We start from the raw sequence: 12,293 nt of genomic DNA on the forward strand, positions 1-12,293 counted from the left end.
TTTAGATCACTGAATCTAAGACAGCAGCAATTTTCTCTGAACAGCTTTTTCTGTCGAGTCAGTCACCAGATCAGCACTAATAAAGGAGAGGGCACTACAAAAGAAAGAATCTGTTGAGTACCAGAATTCATCTGACCGATCTCTATTTCTGTCTCAGGCTGCCGCAGAGTCAGCGGAGGCCCAGACGATTCGCTCGGTGCAGCAGACTCTCGCCTCCACCAGCCTGTCGCCAGGGCTCGTGATGCCTTCACCTCTATCCCAGCACCCCTCAATGTCTGCCGCTGCACAGGCGCTCCAGCAGGCCCTGCCTCGAGCCATCGCCCCAAAACCTCTGCAAATGCGCGTCGGCGGCAGCCAGATTGTTACCTCGGTCACGGTAGCTCACCAGAACATGACGCCCGGCGGCGTTCAGTCACAGCTGCTGGGGCAGATGGGAGCGGGTGGTCCGCAGTCGGGTGTGTCGTCACAATTGAGTCCACCGATGCAATCCCGGCACACTTCCATGCAGCAGCAGATGCAGCAGCAGCAGATGCAGCAGCACTTGCAACACCATCAATTGCAGCAGCAGCAAATGCACCACCAGCAGATTCAGCAGCAAATGCAGCAGCAGCATTTCCAGCATCACCTGCAGCAGCAGCTTCAGCAGCACCACATGCAACATCAGCATCAACAGATGCAGCAGCAGCAGCAGCAGCAGCAGCAACAGCAGCAAATGCAAATGCAGCACATGCAGCAGATGCAGCATATGCATCAGCATCAAATGCAGCAGCATCTCCCTCAGTCGCAGTGTTCGCCCGTGCAGCACTCGCCCGGCACGCCGCACTCGGCCTCTCTCGGCAGCCCGCCACCTCCTCCCGCTCCTCAGCCTCACCCCTCGCAGGTACAGGCTCACGCGCAGGTCCTGTCGCAAGTGAGCATCTACTGAACCAAAAGCCCTCGGACCTGCAGTTGCGACTCCACGAGAAAGGCAGAAGGAAGTTGTTATTGAAAAGCATCATTACAAGGTTGCTTTTTTTAAGTTGCACTTAAGAAGTGTGTAAAAAAAATATGAATGTTATACAAAGAACTGTCCTTTGTTCTAGATGGATATAAGATACGTTTTAAAAGGACAAAGCTTCTTAGCTGGATTTTTTGTCTATAAGATAGGCTGAGCTACCGGGAGGTCTGTTCATAGACTTGAGTGCCCAGTAGTCATTTGTATGTATATTTAGTTCATTGGGGTTTTTCTCTCTCTGTTGTGGAGTTTAAACTCTGTCGGAGCATGATGACATGGGAAGACCATTTAGAGACGATCACAAAAACACCTGATTGGTTTATTTAACAGCTTTATTTATGAGGTTGGATTCGCTCTCACCACCAGACAAAATGAAAGAATGAATGGGGAATTCAGAAAGAAGGCACTGCATCACAGAAGGGATAGAGATGAACTGAACAATGCACAGGTACTAAACTGGTCATCTGAGACATGCTGAATGGCTCTTGCACTGTCCGGCCAGTGTATCGTCATGTCTACCTTCTCTTCTTCCCTTTTCCATCATCCTCCTTGGCATTCCTACGGATGAAACTGTTTAACAGTCACTGTCGGGAAGCTCTCAATCAGCTCACCCTGCTTTTAGAACCACGTGGTGTTTGACACATCTCATACTGTTAACAAAGAGGAAAATATGTAAAACACAGAGTTTTGCTGGACTATTTGACACGCTTCCATAGATCATTTCTGTCATCACGTCTCTAAACACTTTTTTTGACCTGCTGTATGTGTTCTGAGGAAAGTGGAGAGAAAGTTCTTGGAGTTGCTCTTCTCCTCTAGCCAAAACCCTCAAAACTCTAATTCACTTCAACAGTAGTAACAGCACTCCAAAAATCATTCTTCTCTGTAATTATCTTTACCTCAGAAATGTAATTGAATAAGTTATGTTTTTTTTTCTTTCTTTTGTGTAATGAAAACACATGGCTAAATGACTGAATTTAGGGTGTTGGTTTACTGAGTGGGGTATTTGCATTTCATAATACCCTACACTTCACAACAAGGACAGTTAAACAGGAATTTTATCAGATGTTTTTTACTATCATAGAAAGGACATGGAAGTATTTTGTGCCAGCTGTACAAGAATCAGTGGTAAGATAAAAGAAAATGAAGTTGTACATTTTTCATACCTCTTGTTGTAAAGTTTTAATATGTGAGACTTTAAATGCAGATGCTGGCAAGCTGACCTGTCACCTGCTTTATCTCATAGTACTCTTTTCTACTTTTTTTATGAGTTACAGTAGCAGCAAATCATTTGTTTGTATTTTTTGCTTACATTTCAAAATTAATTGTTTTTAAAAACCTGACAGTAAAACAATCCAGTTGATGTCATTTGGAAACTCCACCTGCTTTTAAACGTCATCAATGTCATTTATTAAATTCTATTTTTGCCACCCAAAAACACATTTAAAAGAGGCATTCCATCTTCATCATCATCATCATCAATATTATACTAGCCATAATTTTGTATTATATTGTCTCTCTGTTTGCAATTAAAATAATCAAAAATATTTATTTCAAGGAACTGATTCATTTCAAAGATTATATTAGCCATACTTTTGTATAAAATATTTCCTCAATGTGTCCTTGTTAGTTCTGAAAGATTTCAAATAAAGACATCAGTACTTAAAATATTCTGTTTATTTCGGATACACAGGTGTATATTTTTCTTGTACCAACTCAACTCAAACAGATATTTGATTCTATTTCTTTCTACAAATGTTTGAAGTGTTGGTGTGTCTATGTATGTTTCTGTTATGCCTGTGAAAGCAGAGTCGTTAAGATGGCCATTCACATCAACCTCCTTTTATACAGCGTTTCACAGTTTAATGACCCCTGAGCCCCCAGACACAAATATTTGTAGGGGGAAGGTAGGATAAAAAAAAAAAAAAAGGCTAATTATCATAAATGCACAATAAGCACGTGAGGACAGTGCTGACCGGTGCTGGTATTTTACACGCTATGCCAGACAGAAGGGAAGGAATCTGTGCCTGCGCATGTCTTGTTCCACATTAATAGAATTCTCAATCTGTATTTTGTACCCAATTAGTTAATTTTGAGAATGCTTGTGCTATTTGCATGAGAGAGGCTGCCGTGATTGGCTCTCGAGTCGGGTTTTGTGTCACAGAGAAGCCCACACTCTCACTCTTTGATTAATTGCAGCATCTGTTCTGTCAGAGGGTGTAGTGGAGAGGTCTGCAGGAAAACTGCAAATAAGTGCTGGCAACAGTCTTAAAGCGCCTATGATGAAATGAAAATTAAAAACAGCGAGTACCCCACATGCCCTGAATTTCAATAGCAAGAAGTGGGGAGAGAGAAGGAGGGAGAGAGTGAAGATTGCTAAGCATAGAATGTAAGGGTGGTGTCCATGGCGACCAAACGCATCCTTTAAAAACAGCCGGTAATGAGGGGCCGGGAAATAGCGCTTATTATTCCGAACAGTCTCATGGAGGGCAGCATCAATAATGCATGCAGTACCTTGTTATTTGGTAAACCTTGTTATCCGCATGGTCTCAGTGAGGATAAATATCTCGCGACAAGGGTTGGAACTCTGACACACCCCAGTGATGAATGAATAAATAAAGGTTTGCAGATATTTTCAAAACTTGTATTATATGTCTTAATAACAGCGGATGATGTTGGCACACCAGTGATTATAAATCCAGTTGTGTGCCGTTTCAGGGACAGAATGAAAACTGATCATTTCTACTAGACCTCATTTAAATTCAATCAATGCTTCATAATCTTGTGAAAATGTCAATGTTTTAAAATGTAGCATAAAATGTGTCTTTTTCCCCATATAGTGCCATTTAAATGCTTGAAGGAATAGTTCACCTAAAAATTATAATTCTGTCATCGTTTACTCACCCTCATGTCATCCCAAACCTATATGACTTTCTTTCTTTTATGGAACACAAAAAAAGATGTATGAAGAATTTTTCAACAGTTGTGTCCATAATATTGTCTTGTGATCCACAAACGAACACAGACTTTAAAACAACATGAGGGTGAGTAAATGACAGAACTTCAAATTTTTGGGTGAACTATCCCTTTAAGTAAAATGTTAAAACATTCATCAAAGCAAACATAAATTCCACCTCGACTGGAATTACCCTAAAGTAGAGCTTATGATGTCTATCTATAGAATCTAGTTCAAACCACAGTCACATGATTGCACAGTAGTGTTATTACATATAACCTAATATTCCACTGTAATTCATCACGTGTGTTTTTCTCAAATACTGGGTACCCATCACATTTTACATTCTCAAAAAGCATCACCTAGTATGATTTATAAGCTGTTTTCCTCATGGGGACAAAAAATTAATTCTCCACAAGTATTACAGGATAGAAAATACAGTTTGTACAGTAATTAAAAATAATTATGTCCATGGAAAGTCCCCATAAAACACCCAACGTGTGTGTGTGCGCATACATATGCATGCATTTTAATTTAGCCTATGTTAAAGAAGACATAGTAGAAAAGGTCATATGCATTGTGAATGTCCCATTTTTGTAATATCAATCAATGATTGATTAGCTATCTTTCATTACCCTGCTGTCTACGCAGATACAATGTGAGCTGTGTGACAAAAGGTCTGTGTGGCCTGAGGCTGAGACCGTGACCTCAGTGCCAGTTTCCATCAGAGCAGGAAGAGAAATGACCCTCATTTATATTATTATATTGCATTTAAGATGGATTATACTTTCTACCAAATTCAAAGCTGAACGGCTGCTGTTGTGAAGAGACTTATTTTAGTTAGCAATCAAGCTACCTCACTACATTATGCAAATTTGAACGAAACGTTTGTGATCAGTAATTTAAGGTAATCATTAATACAGCTTCTTGGTTTCTGATAAAGTAATCACTGATAGAGCAGCTAAATGACAGATGGTGAGTTTCTGGTTGCTGACATCATTTGTGTAGCTTAGCAACAATAACCAAATAGGGTAGAACTTGAATAGGGCAAAGGTCATCTCCAGCCACAGAACATCAGTAACGCTGTCCAGTAGGCCATGCAGTTTGCCCCTCCATTAACAAAACAAACCCCTTCCCACCCAGCTCCCAAAGCACACATGCAACCTTTGACCTGACTTCAGACACACCTGCATGGCCTTGCAGTGAGTGAAGTGTTTCGCTGACTAGCTTTGGGCAAGACCCAGCTTTTGTTTGCACAATGTTGACCTCTCAGTCAGAGAGAGAGGGAGAAGTTTCTTTAGGTGCTGTTGACCTGCTGGTGATGCCGTGAACTTTTGTATGAAAGATTCCCCAGACTGAATGAATGTCTGAGGCAAAGTAAAGAACTTGACTTTCAAGACTGTTTTTAATTTGTCTTTTATTTGCTTTTCTTTAAGGCAAAATTTCTGAAAATTTCAGTGGTGCATATATGTAATATTTATTTAATGAATGGTTTGCTATTGAAATTAAACTTTTAAACTCTACAGTATTCTATAAAAGTAATATACTATCAAGCACTCATTTTCTTCTTTAAAATCTACTATAGTGTTCAAAATGTGTAGACTAATACCAGATATAATATTTAAGTAAGTGTGTACTTTGATCCAGTGATATTTTTTAGTATTAACTATTAATATTTATAATTTTAAGTTTTAGTAATCTTATTTGATTGTCATTTTAGTTTTTTTAAGCATTTATTTGTTTGTTACCATGTTTTACAGTCTTTCTGTAGAATGATGCTTCTTTCCACAAAATATTTCCCATTGTTCCCACAATTAGTTGTTGTTAGACGAGATGAGCATCAATTGTTTACTTAGTACAGTTACAGTAACACCAGCCTTTGCTTTTCCACAGCACTTTATCAAAGCAATAGCAACGCAGAGCCTATTTCTCCCAAGTACATCAAATGGGCTTCTAGCTGTTCCCATAGCAGCCCTCTCAGCTCTGGCAGAAAGAGCAGAACAGCACTAAATTGAAGTTTAAATTCCCAGAAAATAGTTTTCGCTAACGCAGGATACTTATACGCACTTATTAATGTCAAGTGAGATTATTCTGTTGAGCTATATTTCACGCCTCCACTGCAATGATGAATACAATGAAACCCTCAATATTTTAACTTCAGCATGTTCATTTTACAAAAAATGTCTTACATTTTATGAACTTGCTGAATTTAATGGAGTGAGGATCATTTCAAATTCTATTCATTGTTCACCAAGGCTACAATCATGTTAAAGTGCTGTCTTTGAATATACTGAGGTTATGTTTGCTTAGAGCAGTTCAGCACTCCAAAAGACTCTTTTTTCTTAACTCATAAATATTCCATCGACTGAGTCACTTTTTATTGGTTAGATGAATAAAAAAAGACTGTATTTCCTATTTCATTTTAATTCCTACAAACAAAACAGCATGGCCAAAGTCAAGAAATGCTGTGAGATCTTCCAAAACTACTTCATTCCTTGACCACTCTCAGTGTCCAACTCTGAGAGTTAAAGGTCATCAAACAAACAATCCTGGTTCAAAATCACTGGGGTGAACAAGCCCACAAATACGACTCAGTTTCACCTTGCAGGCAGTAGAAGGCCAGCAGTTTTAAACAGGAAATTTCCAAACATACAGTCAGTATTTTCGAGGCCAACACAACCAGTGTGATTTTGGTATTCAGAAACAGTTTGCGCATTGATGGATTTTTTTTCTGCGCTAATGTTACTGTTACATTTATTTAATGTTCAGGTAGAGATTCATTTTTAAATTGCATTGTGAGCTGTCATTGACTGAGGAACATTTGCTTTGTTGTGACAGAACTAAACTTTGTAGCTGACAGATGTCTCTGGGAGAGAGAGAGTTGAGATTTCACTCCGTCTCCTCTGCTTGCAGAATATAAAACCATATCTTGTTTCCCCTGAGTTGCCTCTTTTCAATTCCTCTTCAGTATTCTATGGACTTTGTGTTCTTTGGAGAAACCTGACTCTCTGAAATTGCTTTTTATTGTGACTTACTTAGGCTGTTAATGTAAGCTATTACTGAGCTCACATGTTACTATAGCAACAAAGCTGATAAAGTGCACTGGGAGACCAAAGTGATAGATTACATGTGCATGGAATGTCATATCCAATAACTCAAACTTACTATACGGCACATTATTCCAGTGGTCTGAGAGAAATCAATAAATGTGGACACAACCCAACAAGCCATGCTCCATCTCTCTCCATCTCTCTCTCTCTCTCTCTCTCTCTCTCTCTGTGTGTCTAATTCTGTACGACAGTAAGGAAGCCGTAGCAGATCAGGCCATGTTTCTATGATGTCTGTGCGGAGCTACAAGGGGCAGGTGCTGTACAGACACCATTCAGAGAGACTCTATTCAGCTCCTCTCCTCCGTTTCTCCATTCATGCAGGGCAAAACGCCATCTGCTCCTGTTGTGCCTGGAGCTCTCACAGCTGACCAAAAAAACCCACCCCAACAGCTGTTGCCAAACAAAAGCCAAACAATGGGGGCAGAGAAAGGTTACACACAAGTTTGAAAGAGAGAGAAAGAGGGTGAGAGGGAGGGAAGGGTGGAAATGCATTGCTCCAATGAAAGGGGAGTCCGAAACAAATCTTTAACAGATTATGGGGAGGAATGCTCTTTTCAATGGGTGCAGTAGAAACTGTTAAATATGAGATGGTAAATCTTGCCTCTTGTCTCTATGAACTTAGTGGACTCCATTACGGCTGTCAAATGGAGAAAGAGGAAACGGCATTCATGGTTAGTCTTTTGAAGTCCCTGGTAAGTCAGACTAATGACAACAAGAGCGGTGAGAATGAGAATTCATGTTTCAGTATTTACCAGTATAGGATGCCTAAAAACATATACATGCTTGTAAAATCACCGTTTTACATTTTTTGACCATACTAATACAGAGTAATAAATAATACATAATACATCCACCCTACAGAGGATAAGCGGTAGGCTATGGAGAATGCATGGATGGATGGTGATTTCAATTCCACTAAACTATTCCATTGACTATTATTTTTGTACATTTAAGAAAAAAAATAATACTTGGTCCTAATTATATACTAAACAAAAATACTAAATACCAAACATCATGAAAATCATTCAACTTTGTTTTTTTAATGTAAACTCAGTAAGAACCGGATCTAAATTTGTCACCTTAATAAGAAAACCAGAACTGGATTCTGGCCAAGTTGACACAAAATCAATGGTGTCTCTGCCCATGCACATAGACAATGAGTTGTACACTCAGTCAAACATCAGAAGGATTGATGACATTCAGTAGCATCCTGTTGCAACAAGGTTAGAGAGACTTATGTTAAATGTGACCCTGGACCACAAAACCAGTCTTATGGGTCAATCTTTTTTTTAATTGAGATTTATACATCATATGAAAGCTGAATAAATACGCTTTCCATTGATGTACGGTTTGTTAGGATAGGACAATATTTGGCAGAGATACAACTATTTGGAAATCTGGAATCTGAGGGTGCTAAAAAATCTAAATATTGGGAAAATCGCCTTTAAAGTTGTCCATTTATGTTGGCGATTGTGCTGCATTCACCCACAAAAATAAATGTTTGATATATTTAAGGTAGGAAATTGACAAAATATCTTCATGGATCATGATCTTTACTTAATATCCTAATGATTTTTGGCATAAAATAAAAATAGATCATTTTGACCCATACAATGTTTTGTTGGCTATTGCCACAAATATACCCGTGCGACTTTTGGCTGGTTTTATGGTCCAGGGTCACAAATGTGTTCTTCATCAAAGATTCATTTATTGTTGTGCAGAAAAAATACAGTTACACTGTTACACACATCAGGTCGTTAGTGAATCTATACAATTTTTACAAAAAAATTATGGGAACACAGGCATTCTTTTATCATTTGATTATCTTTTTCTTGTTATAATTGTGTATAATGAATTGATTGAGGAATACTAAGGTTGATGTCTAACTTAAAAAAAAAATGAATGAGGAGGAGGGTATAGTGAATGATGTCCCGTGTCACTAAAGACCCAAGGTATGCATAAAAGGGTTAAATGAAATAAAAGTACCATCAAAATTGCCCTAGATATTTGAAATGTGTTTTTATTATTATGATTATTATTATTGCCATTCTTATTAATTTTATCTGAGAATGCACAGAAACCTGACCAAGTAAACAACTGTAACCTTATGTACCCTAGGTTAGGAAGGTCCAAAAATATGTTCTCCAGGAGAAAACTTTTGCAAAAACAACAATTGTTCAAATACATTTTGATAAAAGCATTTTTAAATTTGATCATCTATGCATGTTTATAAGTATGTGGTAAATATTGGCTAACGCATCACATTTACCACTGTTCATGGATATTCTCTGGTGAAATCCAGTCATTTCAATGGGAATCCACTTGATCTGGAATTTCGCATGAGGACAGAAGATTTCCCCACGCAGAATTTTGCATCGGGTTCAGTTGGTCATGCTAATTTGTTGCGTTGATCAACAGAAAGGTGCTTGGTTTGAAAGTGACAACTCACTCAGAAGTGTTGGTGAATTTGCATGACCAACTTGATCCTATTGTAAAATCTATGTGGAAAAAAATCTTTTGCCCTCATGAAAAATTATTGAAATGACTGGATTCCCTGAACAAAGGTAGATGTGACCGCACCTTAACACTTTTTCACATAGGCTACAGTTCAGACCAAACGCATTATTGCACAAAACATGGTGTATTGATCAAAGACATCCATCTTGGGCTTGTTTACATGAAAAAATAACAGAAACACAGTGCGGGTGGACACAAAAACACTTAAAGTTTGAACCGTCACCTATTCACATGGCACGACAGTAGTTCAAGTTACTCAAAGTCAACACGTTGTGTCGTTGTCAAAGTTACCTCTCAAAAAAATAGCCTTTTGTTCAATTGATGGCAGATAAATATTCTCTGCTTTGTTTGTTTGCTGTGTTTCTAAGTATGCTCCAAATGATTCCGTAGCTTTTTTTTTCCATCCAAAGTAGCAAAATTGGAATTTTGCATAAAACATTTGGATTAAAGCAGCGTTTCAATCCCATGTGTTCAAGAGAACAGAAACATCTGTTATAAAAATGGAAGTTGCTGCAATCGGGGAAGCCAGTGTGGCTCTTTTCTCACTGTCACCATAGTGATGTAAGAATTTTCCACAAGTGGGTCTTCTTATTCATCACTGTTTTGCAGTTTATCAGAAACAAAGTGACACACACACACAAAAATAATAATATAATAATAGCCTATATAATATTAATAATAATAACAATAACAATAATGCATTTTGAAATCTATATTATACACTACATTCAAGAATAAAATAAATAAATGTTGTTGGGAAGAAGAGAGAGAGAGTGAATGAGTGAATAAAGGATTGATAGAGAGAGTAAAGTGATGATGGTCCATCAGCCAAATGTTGGCTGTACTCTTCTACTTCTTTATACATATGAGGCAAATACTCACAGAAAATCACTCAGAATCCTACTTAACAAATCCAGCCAATGATGGATTAAGTGAAGTTGTTTGGTTTGGTCAGAGAGTAAACTGAATTCCAGATGATGGTGTAGACAGCAAGACTGCATAAAGACACATCAACTTAATCCTAATCCTGTTTCAAAACAGTATGGAATTTCATGAAAATAATATGTATTTATGTAAAATAGATTCTACTGAACCTGATGTAAAATATTTGTAACAAAAAAAAAGAAATAAAGTGTGAGATATTTTATGGGTTTCAAGAATGTATACGTAATGGTGTGGACAGAAGCGCGGGAAGGGGGGTGCTGCGGGGACTGTGGACTAACATAATATTGTACTTAAAACCATGAAATAAAAATAAATAAATGGACAGCGTTAACTAACGCTCTTATGCCTAATGTAGTGAGTGTTCAAACTACGGAGAAAATGAAATAAAGTTTGAATTTGTCATGCTTTGTTCCGATCAGAGCATGACTCGCTCAACCCAGAATGGCCTGCTGGTTAAAAAATATGTGGAATAAGGGCTGCCTCCGACTAAAGTTTTTTTTCCTAGTCGACTAGTAGTTGTTCATTTAAAGGAGTCATAACCTGCAATTTTCACTTTTCCACGAGAATCAATGTATGTTATGATCGACTAACGATTATACACTGGCCGGGAAGCCGATATTTAAAAGTGAAGCGTTTGTTTACCTCAGGGTAAATAAACCAGCGCGCGTGCACGCGCACTCAAATACGAGATTTTGATTTCAGCTCCCTCTTGACGTCATGAGGTAGTAGGATATACCATATATGGACACCGCAGCAGGAAGCCCCCCTTCCCCTCTCCCCCTCATATTCAGTTCAGTCGAGAAAGATGGAGAAACCGAGTGCACACCGGACTTGCTCTGTGGTTGATTGCCATAAAAAACATGTAAATGTGTTTTATCTCCCAAAATCGGACGAAACTATCAGGGACCAGTGGATGAAATTCATTTTTAATGACGCTGTCCCAACAACCCTTTCAACTGGCGTGCAGAGCCATATAGAGCGTCCACGACAGCCAAAACATCGCATTGATCTCGCGAGACAATAATGCCTTCAGAAATAAGGGTAAAAGTAGGTCTGTGTTTATTTTTTTTTCCACTTTTCTTTTTTAGAAGGGCCTGAAAGACTATAATACAGCAGTAGGTATCCAATGTAATACTAGGTTATGACTCCTTTAAGCTGGAGACATTTAATTGTTTATTAATAAACTGGTGTTTTCTGTGTCTGCAAAGATGAAGTTGGCGATGCAGACTCGCCATGAACGCCAGAGAGAAATATCCACATTTCATATGGATTACATAATCAGGGAGTAGTCTGTTTCTTTTCGTTTTGAATAGTTTCGTTTAAAAGTAGACATTTCAAGCTTTCTATAATAGATAGCCTATATTTATCAAATCTGAGAGGCACAAGCTGAGTTTCAGCACCCTCCAGTTCATGTGCAATGCAAGTGATCGTGCCTTGTCTTATTACACTGTCTGCTATATATTTGCTTCTTATTTATTAAATACAGGCAATTGGTTGATAAAACATTGATCAAAATTAAGATACAATTTATACAAAACGAAAATCTTTTAAAAAGAGTCTTTCTACAAAACAAAACTTAATGAAGTGTTCAAAATCATGTCTTACCCACTCCATGTCTCCAGACATATTGCGCATCTCATGATGTATCATTATCTTTCTCATGCTGCATGCTCACTTTCATAACCAACATATTGATTAAATTAAAAAATAACATTAGCCTATAATATTTAAACATGAAACTAAAAATGTTTTATTTAATGGCTACAACACATAG

The 12,293-nt window shown here is 38.1% G+C and overlaps 1 protein-coding gene across 1 annotated transcript in view; it reads left to right on the plus strand.

Moving 5' to 3' along the window:
* Positions 1-2,898, plus strand: part of tox3 (TOX high mobility group box family member 3) — a 51,020-nt gene extending 48,122 nt beyond the window's left edge. Inside the window, exon 7 of the mRNA XM_084406118.1 lies at positions 158-2,898. Coding sequence (XP_084262244.1) covers positions 158-925 — 768 coding nt within the window. The 3' untranslated portion in view covers positions 926-2,898. The remainder of the gene's footprint in view (positions 1-157) is intronic.
* Positions 2,899-12,293: the final 9,395 nt, after the last annotated feature.

Source organism: Rutilus rutilus (genome assembly GCF_951802725.1).
Source record: "Rutilus rutilus genome assembly, chromosome: 3".
In the NCBI taxonomy this organism is placed as follows: domain Eukaryota; kingdom Metazoa; phylum Chordata; class Actinopteri; order Cypriniformes; family Leuciscidae; genus Rutilus; species Rutilus rutilus.